Source organism: Vigna unguiculata, chromosome 8 (assembly GCF_037176805.1).
Source record: "Vigna unguiculata cultivar grain cowpea cultivar isolate G323 ecotype 2 chromosome 8, ASM3717680v1, whole genome shotgun sequence".
NCBI classification, from domain to species: Eukaryota; Viridiplantae; Streptophyta; class Magnoliopsida; order Fabales; family Fabaceae; genus Vigna; species Vigna unguiculata.
Window position 1 is genome coordinate 38083817 of NC_140799.1, and position 21077 is coordinate 38104893.

At 30.7% G+C, this 21077-nt stretch overlaps 2 protein-coding genes across 2 annotated transcripts; both read left to right on the forward strand.

The window, feature by feature from the left end:
* The first annotated feature begins 451 nt into the window (after positions 1–451).
* On the forward strand, positions 452–5218 carry CPZ (Metallo-hydrolase/oxidoreductase superfamily protein). The gene is made up of 8 exons (XM_028082880.2): positions 452–940; positions 1697–1859; positions 1933–2003; positions 2258–2353; positions 2428–2541; positions 4029–4097; positions 4539–4613; positions 4931–5218. Exons 1-8 carry the CDS (start codon positions 563–565, stop codon positions 5018–5020), a joined length of 1056 nt encoding a protein of 351 aa, XP_027938681.1. The 5' UTR covers positions 452–562; the 3' UTR covers positions 5021–5218.
* A 3179-nt stretch (positions 5219–8397) lies between these two features.
* Positions 8398–14044, forward strand: IBR5 (indole-3-butyric acid response 5). The gene is made up of 5 exons (XM_028085111.2): positions 8398–9181; positions 10004–10103; positions 12800–12857; positions 13080–13186; positions 13356–14044. Exons 1-5 carry the CDS (start codon positions 8945–8947, stop codon positions 13670–13672), a joined length of 819 nt encoding a protein of 272 aa, XP_027940912.1. The 5' UTR covers positions 8398–8944; the 3' UTR covers positions 13673–14044.
* The last annotated feature ends 7033 nt before the right edge of the window (positions 14045–21077 follow it).

The following is a 21077-nucleotide window of genomic DNA, read 5'->3' on the forward strand; positions in this document are numbered from 1 at the left end:
AAATATTATTGGCCTAACTTTACTATTCAACAATGATAATTTATACCATTAATAAAAAAGATTGTCTTTGTAACTACTTTTTTTTATACAGTTCCTTACAATTTTGTCCTTTATGAAAAATACTCATAATAAAATTGATTTATTTTTGTATATGTTTTTATAAACACGTCTTTCATAATTTTAATATAAAATTTTAATAATACTTTTTAGTTTAATCATTATTATAATAATTAGTTTTTTACTCTTAGATTTTTTATTATCATGAGTAAAATAAAAGTGGAGACCATGTTTCCACTAGGAAATTATAATAATTATATCAATCCACAGAAGTAGAAGAACCCATTTTGTCAAATATTGGAAATGGATCATTTAAAAGAAATAGCAATAAAACCCGAAGGTCAAAACGACAGTGTTTAGCAAGTTAACCTTATCTTCGAATTCCATCACCAATGTCCCTGTGGTTGATTTAGATAGACACCAACGTCTGTAAAACCCAGAATAAACCCTCTTTTTTTTCTCAGTCCCTCTTTCTATCCATCACCGTTCAAATTCACAAACAACAATGCATATTTCTCTTAGCAACTTAGCCTTCAAGACCCCTCAACTCTTCCCACTCCACCACCCCATTTTCCCTCCAAAGCCACTGCTGCAGCACCAAGTTTCAACGCAAAGCCATGTGAATGTGCTGAAAGGGTCGGGGTATTTGTCTGAAATCAGCAAAAAAATTGATAACGAAGAGCAGTACCGTATAGCCCGGTCGCAGGTGAACCGGAAAGTTCTGGAATTGGAAGGTTATTCCATTGAGGGTATTTCAGTTGGAGGCCAAGAGACATGTATCATAATACCTGAATTCAAGTGCACTTTTGATATTGGGAGGTGCCCTAGTAGAGCTATTAATCAAAATTTCCTTTTCATTACTCATGCTCATCTTGATCACATTGTAAGGTTCTCCACCTTTCTCACCAATAACTTTATATGGGGTGATGCTTTTTCTTTTGATTTTTTATTTTGGATTCGTAGAAAAGGGAAGAAAGGGTAAATTTCATATGCTCTGTGTTAGCTTAATAGATTGTATTAAGTTGTTTGTTATGAAAGGCCAATTCATACTTTATTAGCATGGCCAGAAGGTTGTTATGAAAAAATGTTATGTTTTAAGTTTGCATAGGAGATAGTGAAAACATAGAATAATACAAAAGTTATTTTATAGTTTCCTAAATAAACTTTTGAAAATTGAAAATAAAGTAAAAACACTGACATTTTTAATTAAAAGTGAAAGCAGAAGACGAAGACAGAGAATGATTTCTCAAACCAAACGATGTTTAAAGTCTTCTCTGTTAGAACTTAGGCCTATATGTGGTGATGGCAAGGACTAATGTTGATGGCATATACAGGCTGTTTTTGAATAAGTGCTCAGTCACATTGAATGTGAATCTAATGTGAGAGGAGGTTTGGGTTTAACATGCATTGGAAAATGGAATTCTGCTAAACCAAACACATTCTAAAAACAACATACACAATGCTGACCTGTTTTTTTTTTTTCGGTTTTCACTGATCCCTGTGGGTCTTACTTGTGATCTGTAAATGAGCGTTTGCATCCTAGTAAGTTGTTTGTAAGTTTTATTTGTTCTGTTCTGTGCATACTTTGGATCTTAACTGTAAATTTGGGATAAGTGTGCTATGATGTTGAATGATTTAGGGAGGGCTTCCAATGTATGTAGCTAGCCGTGGTTTGTTCAATTTAAAACCACCGACTATCTTTGTGCCTCCTTGCATCAAAGAGGATGTTGAGAAGCTGCTTGATATTCACAGAACAATGGGCCAGGTTGAATTGAATGCTGAAGTGGTTGCCTTGGATGTTGGTATGTGTCATTTGTCTGCTGTTAATGATCAGGAGATAACTTCAAGGAAATGATATGCAAAGTTTCATTTCAGGGGAGACATATGAGATACGGAATAACCTTGTTGTCCGACCATTCAGTACACAACATGTTATACCTAGCCAGGTATCTTTCAACCAACCATTCTGTAGCCATTTTCTTTTAACTGAAGCGCTGGAAGTTAACTCGTTCTGTCTACTAAGACTGTTGAACAGAGAATTTGGCACAAAAATTAACGGGTTTTGGCTTAGTATATTTTTGTCGTTGTCTACAGTATTGTCTTCTTTTTCTTGATATTTCAGTTTGAAATTGTGTGAAGACTTCCGATCTTGGCATCACAACACCTTTATCTGCTGAAAACACATACTTGTTTTATGCAGGGCTATGTATTCTATTCAATCAGGAAAAAATTGAGGAAACAGTATGCCCACTTGAATGGGAAACAAATTGAGAAATTGAAGAAGGCGGGTGCTGAGGTTTGTGATTGCTGGAGCTCAATTTGGATCTAAATCTTCTTTGATCCTTACCTTTAATGAACTCTCCTCTCTAGATTACAGACACTATATTATCTCCTGAGGTGGCCTTCACCGGTGATACAACACCAGATTTTATGCTTGACCCATGCAATTCTGATGCATTGAGAGCCAAAATTCTCATAACTGAGGTATAGTACAATCTTTTAATGAAACGGGTACAATTATTTTGTCTCCTAGTTCACTGGACTTTTGAGAATTGATAGTATGATTATTTGAAATCCTTAGAAATGGAGAATAAAAAAAGGGGGTTCAGTAATCTTTGGAGATTATAAGAGGATCCGAAGAGGGATAAAATATTGTAACTCAAGTATCATAAGTCAACTTGTAAGAGGTGTGTGCACAGTCTTGAGTCTCCTTTGTTTCTGATTTACGAATGGCTGGGAACCCTAGCTGAACAAAAGGGTTACACAAGTGTTAGGCTTTGTTTTTGGGTCAAGTTGGATTACTTTTTAGCCAACATATGGGTTGGCAAACCTAGCTTCACAAGATGGAAAGGATTTACACAGCGCACAATCCTGCGATTCAACGAGCAACATCATGATCTTGGCACAATCTGCCATTTGCATCAGTTTGTGGCGGTGTCTTTATTCACAGGATCGTTCAAGTTTGCAAGTTTACTCTGGACTTTGACATCATTGCAGTAATCAAGTGTGGGACAATGTGTAAAATGCGTATGTAATAAGTTTTAGCATAAAAACAACCTTCCTAGTTTCGTAAATGGCTTAACAGTTCCTTAACCAATTCTTTAAAATGATCATATTACAACATGGGGTATTGTCAGGGGAATTTTTAGTTAACTTTTTCTTTGTGCCTGGTTAGAGTGAAATTGGAAGGAATAAAACAGATAGTGAAAAAGGATGATATTATAATTTCTATGGTTTTCAGTTTATTGATAAATGATAATTAAGGGGGGTTTTCTCCTTGATGGCTATATGCAAAGATTGCCGGCCCATATTATTTAAGGTGTTTTGGTCGTGATTTTCCTGTTGACTTTCTCCACATGTTTTTTCTTGCAGATTCTTATCATATTCTTTTATAGTCTTTCTTTATTGTTTTATCCCAAAGGATAAAGGAAGAATGAGGGGTAGAGATAATGATTTTCTGCTTGTCGTCCTTTTTTATCACATTGAAATGTCTTTATTTTTATATAATATTTTCTTGCCTATACAACAAAAGTGAAGACAGAATAAGAGAATGGTGGGAGGCTACAAGAAAAGATCCTGTTTGTCAATGATAAATCATAATTTTTTATTTAATCTTATTTTGGACTTTGTTTGTTCTTTTCTTTCTTCTCCTTTCTCGTTTATTGTTTCTTCTCTGTTCTTTCTTACACTTAACTGTGACAAGATCTATTAATATTAAAATGTAAACATTTTTTTATTGTATACCAAAGGTTTGTCGTCCTCTTTGTTATGTTGTGTTACTAGAATTATCAGAGTAATCTAAGTTCATTTCATCTGTACTTTTAGACATTGGGTTTTTCGCCTACTTGAAAAACTTGGAATAAAACTTCTCAAAAATTGCTATTGCCTTCCTTTGTAGTGTGCTTTTCTTTTGGCTATCTTAATTGATCTTTTTGTTTTGATTGCTTTACTTGTTGAAACTCTTGTAATAGGCAACTTTCCTAGATGATTCATTCAGCATAGATCATGCTCGGCAACATGGTCATACTCATTTATTTGAGGTATGTAACATGTTTCATTCTTTCATGGCTACTCTGAACTTAACTCGACAAATCATAGATGCACAAAGGCCAACTTTTGCTGCTATCATGCTTGTACTTTCTCTTTTATTTTGCTGTCACTTATGATTGAGTTGCTATTCATGTTAGTATAGCTATAATTATAGTCATATATACCATAATCATTGTATTGTCAGCAGCTTTTTTTAGACAAATGTTACAGAATAGTTCAACTAAGTACATAACTTTTCTGGGGCCAAGTCGTATACCATGTTGCATTCATAAGTCAATCTTGTACCATTTGAAAATATTAAAAATAACCTGCTCAGACAAATTCACAGTAAACTTATAATATTTCTTGGTGATTGATTATTTCAGAATTTCCACACTACTTCATAATATATTGTGGAATTCCTGAACAGTAAACTTATGATATTTATGTAGATCATTGCAAATGCACAGTGGATTCGCAACAAAGCAGTTCTGTTGACTCATTTTTCACCAAGATATACTTTAGAGGTAATGCTATATTTTTCCTTTTAGTTTTTTAACTTGCAAGGGCATACCCTCCCTTACCACATATATGCATATAATGACCAAAAAAAAACTTGGATGCAACTCCTAGAGTATTTTATATGGTGTTCTTCAATCATACTTAAAGTTTTATTATCTCAACAATGTGTATATGTATCAAAGGTTAGTAAATATTATCTGAATACAATTCCATTTCTAATCAGACACCACCACCAGAGCCTCTTAAGGAATTATATCTAAGTTTTTGTTTTGATAAAGGAAAAAACCGGTGAATAAAATAGGCATCTTTTGTAATTCCTCAGGATATTCGACAAGCTGCATCAAAATTGCAGTCCAGGCTGTCCGCAAAGGTGGTTCCTCTTACGGAAGGCTTCAAATCTATGTACACTTAGGAATCAAAGTATATTCACTCTTCACCATTATCAGTGTATCAAGTAGAGGATAAAAAGTGTACCTAGATATATCTACATTTCACAGTTTATTTCATGTAAATTAGAGAGGTACATTTTTTTTTGGAACTTGTAAGCTTTCAATTTATATCTATGTAATTTGCACAGCATTAAAGTTATTGTTTCCCCAACTTGGCTTCATATGCATATGCTTTATTGATTGATAGGATAGAGAATTAGACACTAATTCGGTCCCTGAAAAAAGTTAATCAAACTAATTTGGTTGCTGAAAAAGATAAAAACTACCACTTTCTTTTTTTGGCTTGTAATCAAATTCTTCTGTTGAGGCAGTAACCCCACCTAAACAAAAGGAGAAAAGCTACCAAATAGTATATGAAACACAATAGTCCTTTAATAATTTTCAAACACCTTTTACACATAGTCTGTTTGTTGAAGAGAAAATCACTTATCATTAGTCCTTAAAAGATTATTAGTGACCTTTTTTTTTTTGACAGAATTGGTGTCCAAGGATGATTCTTTAAAATGTTAATTTTAAAGGCATGAAAAAATACATTAAAAAGTTATTGTCTCTATGATCTTAAAAAAAATATTTTATAGAAAATTATTTATTTTAGAGAAACTATATTAATATAAGTATTGGAAAACTTATATTAATCATAATCTATTCCCTTGAAAAAAAAGTAGAGTCATAATGTGTTCATTACTTTCCAATCATCTCAGAATATATTCCAGCAGTCATTCTGTTCCTGTTCCATATAAAGATAAAGTACACCATTATCTCACTAAAGATAGCTTGTACGTTACTTCTTTTGTTCCTTTTCTTTTGAATTGTACCTTCTTCAAAATCATGTGTCTCATTTGTCCCCTCTGAAAGGTTACTCAAACACACAATCTAACATAAAGAGCATGAAACTACACTTATATTTTTGGGTTGGGAATTATTAATTTCATGCATGTTTGAAGAGTGTTTTTCAAACATTCTTTGCCTTTGTAACTGTGTATAAGTTACATAATATATGATTATCTAAAATTATTTAATATCAATTTAATATAAGAAATTGCATTAACTACTTTTAAATAAGATTAAAATTAAATTGAAACCTGAAAAAATAGTGGAAATAAATTGAAAAAAAATTAACAAAATTACAAAAATAGTTATATAATCTAATCTATATTTAAATGCAATTATGTTAAAAGTAAGATAATTATAAAAATAAGGATTAAATATGTTTTTGATGTGAAAATTAGTATTAGTCTTTTCTTGAATCTTTGATCCAATGAGGTTCTCAAACTTTAGAAATGTGAGTTTAATTCTTTTAATTTTTTTTTGTTTATTTAATTTTTAAATGTGTTTTATGTTACTATTTGAGTTCTTTACATTGTTTAGTATATTTACGTTTCAATGTTAGTTGAAAAAATGAGTTTGAAATATCAAATAAATGTAATAAAATTTGGTTAAAATGACTAAACCCACATATTTATGAAAATAAAGACTAAATTAATCCAAAATTTTGAGAAAAGACTAATTTCAATCTTTACTGAAAATTAAACAACCAAAAATATATTTAATTCTAAAAATAATAACCAACGAGTAATACAATTTTAGTTCAAAAATATTGAAAAATATAAATTTAGAACTTCTCAAATATTAAATAAAACACATAAATAATAAATTTTTCTTAATAATAAATTGAATGTTTTAACTAATATTTTATACTTTTATTCCAAAATTAATATAAATGAAATGCTGACTAAAATAAATTTAATAAAAATCTTGACCAAACTTTATTTATTTTTCACTTAAGTAAAATTAATTAAAAAAAGTATTACATATGTAAAAAAAATAATAATCAAACACAGTACACTAATCAAACAAAAATCATCATGTGATGATTGAGGTAGTTAGAGATGATATTATAGTTAGTTGGTTAATTTGGGAACATTTTTCCTACACAAGGTGTGCCATAGTTGTGTCCACATCGTATCTAAAGACTCATATTTGTGGGGGCAAAGGAACCAACTTGATTCATCAATGAACAGCATCTTGGTATTCATTAACTATGATACGTCAAACAAACAACACATCAACAAATGGATAAACCTCTTCATAACAAAGTCGGTTCATATATAATTCAATATTTTATGCAAATTATTCAAATTGTATCTCTATCCAACTACGCACATGATATTTTAGTAAGACAGAAAAATATTTGCACATTAAATTCATTAAATTCATTTAATTAATGTCATGTTAATTTTGTTTTCTTACAAGATCATATAGTTTGCGTGTTTAGAAACATAATATAGGTCAAGTTTATCAGCAATACTATTTGTCTCCCGCTACCAAACATATTAGGTAAGTAACTTGTTTGATTAACTTAACACTAACCAAAATATTTTTATCCTATGATGAAACAAAAATTATCTTAGTCCTGCTTTAAAACAAATTACTCTCTGTCATAGACTTACGTAGATTTTTTTTTTTAAATAGTACAACTTTTTAATAGAATTATTAAAAAATATTATTTATTTTTTCCTCTTCCTATCTATTCTCTAAATCTAGGGTTCAATATAGGTTTATAAAGGTGAAAACTTGTTAGAAGAGTAATTAGTTCACAATTAAACATTATGCGAATCTCAATCAAATTAGAGGTACCGCATTAGTTTAACTCTACTAAATATTCATAAGTAAGACAAACATTTTATAGAAACCAAAATTCAAATTAATAGTTTATGGCTAAGAATGGGTATAAACAATCCATAAATAATATTTTTCTATATCTTTTATTTGTTATAAACGGGATTATAAGTTGAACAGTGGGACATAAGTGTTCATGTACTCAAACAAATCATTTATTACAATCAAACAAAATATTATTAAATTTATACTAAAATTATAACAAAAACACACATATTGGAGATATTTTAAAATATTAAATTTATACTAAAATTATTAAATTTATATTTTAAAATTTATCATATATTAAAGAATACAAATCTATATTGGCTATGTTTAAATAGAATTTGAAAAAGATTATTTATTTAACTCAGAAAAAAAATATTCATAATGAAAATAACTATAAACAAGTACATTAATTTAAATAACATCTAAAAAATCAAAATAATTCTGTGAAAAAATCAACTCCTCACCCATTAAAAGACATCATTGTCCACCAATCATAATTGAATATTTTTACAGTGTGAATGAATGTTCTCATTTGTCTAAAAATGGAGAAAGAGAGAAGGGGAAAAGGCTTTAGAGTTATGATGGAAGAAATGATGATTATTTACCTGAAACTGAGATGGTTGAGTGTTAGGCAAGTTGTATTTTTACCAGATCTATTCTCATTTCTAGGAGAATAAGAAACCTGGATTGTTCACTTCACGTGCCAACCAAAAATCTGGAAGCCCCCAAAATCCATCAACTAATACATATACCCAAAAAATTTACCCCTGTGTCTACCATAATCACCATCATCCAATCCAACCAAATCCCTCTCTAATTACTACCAAACCATGGTTAAGGCTTTGCCTCTATCACAATCCAGTAGTGCAAACCAATGAGTGTTTCTAACTTAATAGATACATAGATTGTAGTCATGTCCTAAGTTGATAACACTATTATTACATCAAACTTACAATAAGGAAACTTCCATATCGTTCCCTTCCTCTCCTTCTTTCTTCTCTTGTTGTTCCGACACCACATCTTCTTTCTTCCCTTCTCTCATCTTTTTTTTTTTTTCTCTCGATCTGGGTGTTTGGTGTTTTCAGGTTGGAATCATTTTTTCTGACTGGGTCTCTTCCCCTAAAAAGATCTAATTTTTTGCCCGGTTTGGTTCCCAATCCCTTGTTTTGCGATCTGGGTCTGAAGGAAACTTCTGTTGTTTTCATTGTTGTTGTTTAATTATGAGGAAAAGAGAAAGAGAGAATCCTTGTGGGGTGTGTGGCCACTATCACAAATATGAAGAAGGGGAGGTGTGTTCCATTTGCGGTCACCGGATTCCAGTTGGATCGGAGAAAACTTCGATACAAGTGAGTGCTTTTCCTTCGGTGATTCTGCCGGAATTTCTTTACCTAGGAAGCTACGACAACGCATCACGTTCCGAGCTTCTCAAGACACAGGGGATTACTCGAATCCTCAATGTAAGGGGTCTTATTGTTTGTTATAATCTGTGATCGAATCTGACATCTTTTTGATTTCAATGTTCCAATGATTAACTATGAATGTATGCATGTTGATCAGTTGAGTGTTGTGGGGTTGAGATTTTGGATTATTATTGTTTGTGGTTTTGGTAATAATGAGGAATCATAGGTGAAATGGTTTTAGTTAGGATTTTCATTATAGCATACTTATAATTTCTAAGTGGTCAATGCATAGGAATGATGATGCCAAACAGGGATTTAAATTAAATTGTGGTTGTTGCCAGATGTGTTACAGTCATGAAAACTACAAAATCCTCTGAATTGTGGACCCTTTTTTAAGACCTTGATGCCAAGTTAAACATTTAGTTGTTGATATAGATTGTAGATTCAGAAAAGATTAATGGTCAGATTGCTGGAGGATTTTGAATTGCATCTTGGGAGCCAAATTGGTTTCCATGCTAGCGGCATTATAAATTAGTTCCAGTTTAGGGACTAATATGACTGAATGAATACAGATTCATGGTTCATAAGCTCAATGATCACCTTCATTGGTCGGGTGATTGTGCTGATACTTTTTTTTTAATGTGGAAAATCACGAAGATGTGGAATTAGCTTACTGCCCATACTAGTGGAAAATAGTTAATTCTATTTGGACATAGCAAGAAGTGACTAAAAGAAGAATGATTTGAAATTATTTTCAATGTGTTTTCATGGTGTATGTGATTCTTATCCTGCTCAGAGGTTTTGCACCTTAAACCTGCTTATCCGAACTTTTAGTGTGTTTATTTTCTTCTAATACTTTTGAATTCTCTACTTTTGCAGACTGTTCCTTCTTGTCAAAATCTCTACAAGAACTCATTTACCTATCACTGCCTCCCAGATGACAAAACTTTGCCATTTGATGAAGCAATTCAGTTTCTAGGTATTTTTCTGTTTGTCCATTTAAAACTTATACTTTCCATTTGCCCAGGTGCTTCTTTAACATGGATTTGCAGTTTTTTTGATAATAACTACTAAATATAATACTTGTACTTGCTATTGGAACTATGGCCAATATGTTCATGCTCAATAATACTAGTAAATGATCTGCTACATGGACTTTTACTATTTTGTTCTTTTGCACTTCTACTTTGTAGTATTTTGATTCTTCTTCTAAAGGATTTTCTCTATGAATCATCTAGTCAATTATTAACAAATAAAAAACAAGCAGTATATTCAAAGGAAAAGACCATTATAGAATCACAGAGACATTAGATATTTGTTGTTCACCTACTTAGCATAGGATCAATAAAAGTCTTGAAAGATACTCCTTAGTACTTTTCACTTCATTCTGTTATGTTTATGAACCAGTCTACTCCACTATATCTTGAACCAATCTGCTACACTTTATTATCTACTAATTGCGCACTCCACTAGTCATCCCTTCCGATCCAAACATTGCCTAAAATTGCAATTTCCTTTTCCATCCACTTTTACCTATGTTTCTGTTTCTGCTAGAGGGCCTGCTTAAAGTCAATGTTGAAGGAGGCTCCTTCAACAGTTTGATTATTTGAGAGAATCCCAAACATCTATCACTCTATTGCAGTGGTTTTGTGTAATTTTCTCATTATGGGCATCTGCATCCATGTCTTAATGTCTTTCAGAGTCTAAAACTTTCCCAACAGTGCATAGTCAGGTTGGTAACATCAAAAGCTTTAATATATTGTTTTATTGAGATAAATGCCATGGTGAGGGACGATAGTAGTAATTAGTGACTAGTGGTCCAGATCCACGCCCCCAAAAGTGCAATTGTGGGATGACTACCATTTTGAGTCCTATGTATATACATTAAACGTCTATTTATGCTGAAAAATAAATAAAATACCTAAATTTGGAACATGGCAACAAATGGAACAGATTCTTGCATCTTTTTATGATGTAATGCAATTAGTATAAACACTAAAGAAAACAATTTTAACATTCACCAATCTGGAAATGCATACAAGTTCTGAGAGAAAATAGAATGTATTTGAAGAGAAAATCTCATCAGGTCTGACGAGGTCAATCTTTGCCTTAAAACTTGTGTCGCAACCGAAATCGTGACAGGACGAAATTGTGACGGGACGAAATTGCGACGATTTGACGAGTCAAAATTGAGCAAAGCAAGGGACTTGACCACTGAATGATTTGAATACCATGCAAGGGCAAGGGAATGAGCTGTTGTCGCCGCATATGTGAAACCTTAGGGATTTAAAGCTGTGCTTGGGGTTGAAGAGAAAGTGTAGAAGCTAGGGCTGACTGGGCATCAAAGAAGAATAAATGGGGTCAGAATATAGTGTTATTGCTTTTCCAATTTTACCCCATTAAGATGCATTAAACGACACGGAAAAAGCGCGAAAAAGCGCGTGAGATTGTCTTCTTGCTGGTAACACCTGGAGCAGCTGGTAATAGGTGTGAAGGGCTCCATTTGCACTGTGATTGGTGAAGGACCATGACTAGAAGACATAAAACAATGACTTAAACAGGAGGCAGACCTTCCTACTGTAGAGCTGTGAATGTGCTGAATTGACTACTTTGCTAGAGACATATCTTGAATGAAGTTTAAATACAGTTTGCTCTTTTATGCAAACAAACTGTTAGTTTTATTACAAATTACTTTGATATCAGCAAGTTTAATGAAATAATGGGTAAAAAGGACAAAAGAAAAACATTCTTGAATTGCATGTATTCTTAACTCTGTTATTATATGTTTTTCTTAATGAACTTGTTTTTTAATAATTGGTATTGAATTTTGGTTGATATAGAACGAATTAGAGCATAAACTGTTTGACAAAGGTGGGGTTGTGGTGGGGGAGTGGACGTACAAAAACTAGATCAGGAATGAAGGCATTAGAGAGAAGGAAACAATAGCCCCTGTTGAGGAAGAGATGGTAAAATCTCAGCATAAGGTGGTTTGACCTTGTAAGAACAGTAGAAGAACTAATGAGAAAAATTGATCTGGTGCACAGAGGAAATCCAAGCAACACTCTAATTGAGCCTTAATGGACCTTCCAAAGGGTAGGTTCGTGGTTGAACAATTTGATAACTTATGTTCCTAGGGACATTTTTTACTCTATCATAAATTGTCACTCAATGTCTACGCCTTAACGAAATTGTTTTATCATAGGTAACTTTTTTGTGCTTTTTCACCAAGTCCCTCTCCATGCCCTTTACCTCTTGTCTTCTAATATGCCCCCATCTTCTTTCCTTCACTATTGTTGATAATGAACAGGGGGGCGTGTTTGCACAAGTGTGTGGGTTTGTATTGTAATATTAGATTCATTTCCATCATTATATAATTAATCTTTAATGAGTCCTCTATTGTTTAAGGCTTTATTTTAACTTGCTATCTCTGTAAATCTTTCCCATTTTGTTTAAATGGTCGTCACTTGTTATAACATTGATGGAGTTGCATTTTGCATTCTTTTTTGCTTATTTTTGTCTTCCAGAATATATTCAGCCTTAATGTTGACAACATTAATGGGATATTAAGTATAAATAACACTTCCTATGCTGTTATTAACTGAGTAACTGGTAATTAATGGAATCTTTGTCTTAAATTGACATTATACTTTTCTCTTTATATTTCTTCCTTTGCAGAGTTATGTGAGAAGGAAAAGGAGCGTGTTCTGGTTCATTGCATGTCAGGAAAGAGTAGGTAAGATAATACTACAACATGTCAGTGACATTTGGTGCTGGTTAGTTTGAATTACTTAGTGATGGTGACTCTCAAAATTCAAAATGGAATTGATAGAGGTTTTAGTACTGCTGCCTTTCAAATGAGGATGTAATATATATATATATATATATATATATATATATATATATATATATATATATAAATGTTAAATTTTCTGAATCATGCCATATTTAACAACAGGTCTCCAGCTATTGTGATTGCATACTTGATGAAGTCCAAAGGATGGAGACTTGCACAGAGTTATCAGTGGGTAAAGGAACGTAGACATTCGGTTGAATTAACTCCAGGTACGTATCTTTACCGTATCCAGCTTTGCTTCCAGTCTCCAGTATAATCATAAGATTCGTATTGGTTAATTGAGGACTTTTAACTGGTGAAGTCATTTATCTTATGATCATTATGTAACAATTTCAGTACTGCAAAATGCTAACATGCATGCTTCATTTCTTAATGTAGGTGTATACCAGCAACTACAAGAGTATGAGCAGAAGATCTATGGAGCAATCGATAGTAGCAGCTCCCTGCTTCCCGGTTTCTCGCCTACAGTTCTTCCTTCGATTAGCTTTGGTTTCCCAAAGATCAACGATCCAGCTCAACTTCCTTCCTTCAGCACTGCTGGAACTCCTTCACTATTCGCCAGACCAACCTTAGACATTGCTCCTACAGAGTTTACATTTGGTGCTGGACCAATGCAGAAGAATGTGGCTGGAAGTCCCTTCAGTGCCAACCAAACTAATCCAAATGCTACTGATATACAAATGGATGGCTCTTGATTCTCACCACCCACATGTGTGATTAAGCTGCTTGACAATTTGGCTTCTGGTAAAGTTTACAGGTACCAGCCTGCCATATTTCAAGTCAAGGTGCAACAATCATAAGTGACTTGTCAATTCTATACCAGCTTCTTTTTTCCCATGTTTTTCTCAAATCTTTTTATAGTCATCTCTGGTTGTAGTATTGAGTTACAGCATATTTTACTGGTCTCAGTAGATCTGCGCAACAATATCCAGTTTTTAATATTATAAGCAAAATCTTATCTACAAAGTATACAATAGTAAACAAGCATGTTGTGGAACCGCTGTTCTGAAATATACAAAACTTTTACAGACAAGTTTTTGAAATTCATTATCAATTTTTCACCTTTATTTTTATGACTATGTTAAAGTAACCATGATATGTTTATTATTTGGATACTGAATGTGATGTTTCGATCTTTCTATTGCGATAGCACAGTTCTAAAGTAATTCACGCGGAACCCTGTCCATTTCTCCACTTATGTCTCACCATCAGCATCAACATTATTATTCACTCTATCATTTTCCATTTATTATACTTAACCAGGCCCAGGTCAATAGTATTTGGTGCATTGAAGTCATGTTTCTTCGTATATGACTTGTGTCTACCGACATAAGCCTTGTCAATTCATTTTGACAGTACGAAGGCAATCATCAATGTTCCCTGGTTTTCTTCCTTTCTTTGTCTCAAGCTTCAAAAAGTCCTTTTCATGTTAAGTTCTTGCCCTTTTAGCCCAAATTGCAGGAAATTAAATTTGCAACTTTTGGTGTCACTTTGTGATTTGAGTGATACATTTCAATTTTTTCGTCTTGTACTCGAATTTTTGCAGAGAATCTAAATTTTGTGCAGAGGGACAACACTTAAAATTATGCAGAGAATCATTTTGAAATCTTGGAAATAACCCTTTCTGTTTATACGAACAAGGTTGTCTGCATTTATTTTCTCCAAGCCGTACTTGGTGAGAACCTCGTGGGTTATGTTGTACTACCTTGGTTTCTACCAAAGCTTCACTTACTCTTCTCTTTCACTTTTTGCAGTGTTTGGTAATATCGATCATAAGTTTGGTTATATCATAACATTTTTACTCTAACGTTCAAATAGAATTCATTTTCTCAAGAAAAAGTTATATAACTCAGGATAGGAGACTTTCCTAAAATTATGAAAATGAAAATTAAATACGAACTCTTTGCATTTTAGGAAATTAAAAAAATAATATATATATATATATATATATATATATATATATATATATATATATATATATATATATATATATATATATATATATATATATATATAAATTGATTAATTTTTCTAATGCTTTGTTTAAATGAAATAATTTTAATTTTTTAAATAAAATATTTTAATTACTATCAAATATAAAGATTAATATTTTAATATTGTACGCATAGACAAAAAATAATCTTTGTAAACTTCAATTGAAAAATAACTCAATCTAAATCAATAAAGAAATAATTTAACCTATTAATGGATAAATAATTTCAATAATGATAATTATAAAATAATTCATGTCTAACTTTACTAAACCATGTTAACTTGCATTTGTTAAAAAATAAGTTTAATTTTTATCAACAAAAAATCCTAACCAGTATACATCAAAAAATAGTTATGTTAATGCTGATGGAGAAAATCCTAATCAATAACGAATTTGAATTTAGATTTTGGTCAAACACTATAAAAAAAATAATATGATGATAATAATTGAAAATTAATAATTAAAAAGCTAATATATGATAGTAAATAATTTTCAAATGATTCAGTTAGGTATCGTTATGAATCTTGATATATTTAATAATTCAAAATTCATCAATCATTTGTCGTGACATAAAAATTTATTAAAAAAAATAAAAAAATAAATATAAAGTACGGAAGATTACACCAAGTTCATATAAAAATTACACACTTCACAAAATATAAACAAATTATAATTATTGGAAAAAATATAAATAAATATATGAAGGTAAAATTTTAAATTATTTATGTTAGCTAATTTATCAATTTCTTGAAAAACATAATTTTTTTGAATTGCATATATTTACAAAATTGATGTAAGTATACCGGTATCATCTCCTTCTAAGACTCAAATAAATCACTCACATAATCCAACAAACCATGACAAATAAAAATAAAATCATCATCAAAATATTTGAAAATCTCTTTCCAAGCATGTGCAAAAGATAAATGAATCTATAAATTCAACATAAATAAAAGTTTATATTCCAGGACTATGATGTATTCATTTGCAATTTCTCAACAAAATTAATGTAATAATGTTCTAAACCCAAATGATTTATTAAGTAATTTATTTTTTACATATCTAAGGAGGGGAGACGAACTTATATAACTAGCCTTTGCACCTAAATAATACAGAAAAAACTAGTATGATTAAATATTAATAAAGGTGAGATTTAGTAATTATATTTTATTATTCCAACATTGACCCTACCAACAGAATTTGAACATTGAAATAAACGACACAGTATTAAGTATTACTACATTTAAACTTCAATATTTCTTGCCTTTTTATCTTTTGAGCTCACATGCATATCGAATTTTTTTTCCAAAATTAAACAGACAACAACTTTGGTGGTTCTATTATTGTTGTTGATTTTTTTCTCTTACTTAAACACTTTTAGAGTACATGCCAGTTTCATCCCCAACAAATTAACGTAATAAATTTCTCTGTTACTGTGTCAAGTTACTCTTAAACTTGTTGAGGATGCGTTTTTTTTTTTTTTGTATGAATTCACTGAGATGGATTCAGTACAGTCGAAAATTACACAATTGTTTGATGATGGCCATAAGACACATTTTATTTTCATAAATCAATTTTAAACACACATTTGAGGTTTTAATAATTTTTGTGTATTGTTTCTCTACTGTACTTTTATAATACACTGATTACTACTAATTTTAATATTTTAAAAGATATTAAGAAGATATGTAAAATACCAATACAATATATTTTTAATGTCTAATAAAAAACAACACAAAAAAAAATCAATAGAAAATCTAAACTCGTTTTAACAAGGTACATTATTTTCACACTCAATAAATTTTTACACATACTTTATATCAAGTAATATTTTACTATACAATCTCTCTCTTTCTTTATACAAAAAATATAATTTGTAATGATAAAAACACCATTAAATTGGATTGTCCAACATGTACAAGTGTGTTAAACCAATATTTTCCTTTCAACAATTCATCCAAAAGTTACAAACCATATTTATTGGGTTGATAGTTTTAATTTCTTACATCCCAATCCATTAATACATCATTATTTCTCATCATTGAATTTCCATTCGTGCACGTTTAATATTAATGCTGCAGCAATTAGAAACAAATGACAAGCTTTTTGACCTGCATATTGCAGTGACCTATAACAATAGCATATAGGTGTAGATATTGGTATAGATATAAATGTTCACCCATAAATTCATGCCAACCGAAGAAGAAGAAGAAGAAGAAACACTGTTTTGAAAACGTAAAAGCATTTTTTATTGCTGGATCCTACGAACACTTACTCAACCATGACAAAAAGGAAAAACATCCTTAAGCTAAACCAACCAAAAGAAGTAATGCATATCCCACGAAGAGGACAAACAAAAACTGGACTCTAAACTTAGCAACCGATTGAAAGGAAAAAAAAAAAAAAAAAAAAAAAAAAAAAAAAAAAAAAAACCCTTATCCTAGCGTGCTTGGAATTTTGTTTGACGCGAAGGAATCACGTTGAGAAGGTGGAAACCACATCCTGGAAGGTGAAAAGCCGCATCTGAAACGTGAAACCAAACATGCCATATCGTATATCAGTGTCCCAAGACATTGACATTGTTGTTTGCAAGATTAGGAGAGTCGTCGTTGTCGTCTTGAGAATGGAAATGAGAAGTGATTCTTTGGGCGGCAGCCTTGAAAGTGTCATCGACATCAGCGTACAATCCGAGGCGGTCGTCTTCGTCGGAGCACTCTTCGACTCCTCCCTCGGTGTGGCTGGTTCCACAGCCTTGATGAGGAAAAAGAGTAGGGTCGTCACGTTTCACTGCGTGAATGATGGAAGCAGCATCATCCTCAAGGCTACCCTCAGTGCTCTTCATACACCACATGCTAACCACCAACACCCCAAGACCAAACACGAGCATTGCTTTGGAATATTTTGCCATTGCGTGCGCAAAATCTCTCTTCAGTTCAGTCTTTCAGAGTGATGATGAAAGGAGCAGGCTTGGTGGAGAATACGATCTGGGGGAATTTAAAACCACTGCTGTTTACTATTTTTATAACACTGTCTTTTTTAATGTTGGAACTGGTCTTAAGGTAGATCCGTTTCACACTCTAAATTAACATGTTCTGTTGTTTTCTTTTTCCGCGTAGTAATAGGTATTCAGTTCAGACGTGAAGATTCGCTTTTTTTGGGTAAAAGGGTACTTCTTCGTAGATTTCGCAATAACATGCTGAAGAATCAGTTGCATCCAAAAGAAGAGTGTGTGCGTGTTGAGCCACTTGTATATTAGAGCAACATATATGTTTGAGAAAAAAAAAAGTTTGTAAGAAAATATATTATGTATTGTTTCAGAAGGTTGTTTATAGACAGGAAAAATTTTCTTCAACACTAAAAAGTTACATCAACATTTTATTTTATTACAAATAATTACCTTTTCTTTTCAGATTAACTAAATTAAGTTATTCGCTTTGAGATGGAAAAGATTAATATTCCTTTAAAAAAAATGGCAGGAACGGGAGAAAATCAAACAAAAGTTTCAAGTATTTTATTATGGATTGTGAAATTAAAGACGTGAAACCAAATAAATTTTAGTTATTTTTAGAAATTATGATTTATACATGATTTTTGAACATGAAATAATTAATCTTATCAAACATTTCTTAAGAAAAAGAAACAATTGAAGTAATGAGAAATTAATATCCAATTGATTTAACCAATTCTTTTACTTTTTCAAAACAAGGTGGGACAACTTTTTTCTTTAAAAAGTTCAAATGGGTTGATGTTTCCAATTTTAATAAAATATATATTTTTTACTTTTAATTTGTTCCCAAATAAAATATATTAACGTTGACATAACAAAATACTTAAGGATCAAAAATCTAACATTGATTAAATTGAAATCATTAATCTATCAATAAGATAGAATTTAAGTACTGTGACCTAAGGAAATGTAATTAATTAAATAGATAGATTCCATTAAAAGCTACCATAAGTTTTGCATAATAAATTTATTGGTGATAGAGAAGAGAAGAAGGAATTGATATTTGGTGATGAGTAGGTGGGAAGTGTAAAAATTGATGATATCCATGGTCCATAGGAACTCTCACACCTGATATTTCACACAGCAGTAGCTCTCATACCCACCTCATAAAATTTTGTTGCCTTGCATTTATTCTGCTTTTATTTCTGCAGTTCCAATTCAATACAATACCCTCTATTACATGCCTCTGCACGTACTCAACTTTTTTCATTAATTCACACCCTTTCTAACACCTTCATTGCTCACATAATTCATCTCTCATATATCTTTTTATCATGTTTAAATTCTTTACTGATTTTTTTGTGTTGTCCTTAGTTGAGCATTAAAAATACATTATGTTGGTATTTTAAATATCTTTTTAATATATTTTAAAATATTAAAATTAGTATTAATAATCAGTGTATTATGAAGACACAGTAAAGAAATAACACAACAAAATTCAGTGAAGAATCCAAATTCCTTTTTATAAGTGTCATAAAGTAGAGTTTAATTTATATGTTCACTATGTCCTACTCACGAGGCGAAATATTCTTTTATATATATACTTATATACTTTCCATGTTAGTAAGAGAGTAGGAAAAAGAATAATCTTAGATAATAACTTTTTTACTTTTCTTGTTCGTGTGAATGATTTGGCTTTGTCTCTGTTAATTTTGTTCTGTTACGACATTTATAAATACATGTAGGTATTCTTTTATTTTATTTTTAAATTTTTCTTTAAAATATACACTTAAATAAAAAATTATCTAAATAAAAATTACATCATAAAATATTAACACAAATAAAGGAAAAGGTAGATAATTATTGTTATCAATAATTTGACCTGCAATATCCTTCAAGGTAAAGCTAAATTTCATCTCACAAAAGCATTCTCAAGTAAACGGTACCTGCCCTTTGACGTTGGGAGAAAGCACGTGTTTTGAGAGTTATTATCAATATTTAACAATATATTATAGAGAATTTAAATGTGTGAATTTAAGATGCACAAGTAGTAGAGATAAAAAGTTGAGTGCTATAAGAAGATATTTAAATAATGATTAGTAATAAAAATTAATTAGTCATTATAATAATTAATTCATATATCAATTTATAAATTAAAAAATACTGGTAACTAAAGTGGTTTTTATTATGAATAATTGATTTCTCATTTGGTAATTAAAATATTTTTTATTATAAATTGATTTCTAAATTGGTCACTAACATTAACTATCAAAGTTTTGGCTATCATAGCATTAGTCTCTAAATTGGTTGGGTTGGTTTTCAAATGAATAATTAGAAATCAATTATTTTGGTAGTCAAAATCTTGATAGTTAATATTCGTGACCAATTTAGAGACAAATTCAAGGAAAACTATTTTAGTTATCAATTTAGAACCAATTATTCACAATAAAAACTATTTTAGTAACTAGTAACTTTAGTTTATAAATTTGTATCCGAATTTGTTATTATTGTGATTAATTATTCTGTGCCACTAAAATTAGTAAAAAATTAGTAAAAGATTCGTAAATTTATTATCATAAATTTTAGGTAAGTGAAACCAATCCCTTATATGTGAATTTATTGTATTGTTCATTAATATTGTGTTTATTTGGTAAACCTCTCTTTTAACATGATAAATGAGAAATACTATGCTTAGTAGACAAAACTTAAGTAGATCTAAAAAATATGTATAACATTAATTATAATTGGAATATGAACTTTAGAAATAGAAATTTATAATAAATAAAACTATATATATTTATTTATTTATTTGCCTCCTTAAAAATATATAAGTTTAGATAGATCTTTAATCAATAGAAAATTAATTCCAAAACAATATTGAGTTTATGTTGAACTAATTTCACAAAATTAAAAATATATAAGTTTAGATAAATCTTTTAATCGATAAAAAAATTAATTCCAAAATAATATTAAGTTTATGTTGAACTAATTTTACAAAATTTACTTATGTTCACTTGTATATTATAATTTGATTACATATAAGGTGAGATCGTACCTTACTCATATATTAATTTGATTATATTTTTAACTTATGTGGATTTTCCAGCACAATAAATATAAACTTATGAAAATTAAGATTGAATATTTGTAAATGATTTTA

What these genes read in the sequence shown, in the direction of transcription:
- IBR5 (XM_028085111.2), top strand. Translation starts at nt 8,945, where the DNA reads ATGAGGAAAAGAGAAAGAGAGAATCCTTGTGGGGTGTGTGGCCACTAT. An exon ending in GGATTACTCGAATCCTCAAT is followed by an intron (nt 9,182 to 10,003) that starts GTAAGGGGTCTT and finishes CTACTTTTGCAG; the next exon opens with ACTGTTCCTTCTTGTCAAAA. An exon ending in TGCATGTCAGGAAAGAGTAG is followed by an intron (nt 12,858 to 13,079) that starts GTAAGATAATAC and finishes ATTTAACAACAG; the next exon opens with GTCTCCAGCTATTGTGATTG.
- CPZ (XM_028082880.2), top strand. Translation starts at nt 563, where the DNA reads ATGCATATTTCTCTTAGCAACTTAGCCTTCAAGACCCCTCAACTCTTC. An exon ending in GTCATACTCATTTATTTGAG is followed by an intron (nt 4,098 to 4,538) that starts GTATGTAACATG and finishes ATATTTATGTAG; the next exon opens with ATCATTGCAAATGCACAGTG. An exon ending in CACCAAGATATACTTTAGAG is followed by an intron (nt 4,614 to 4,930) that starts GTAATGCTATAT and finishes GTAATTCCTCAG; the next exon opens with GATATTCGACAAGCTGCATC.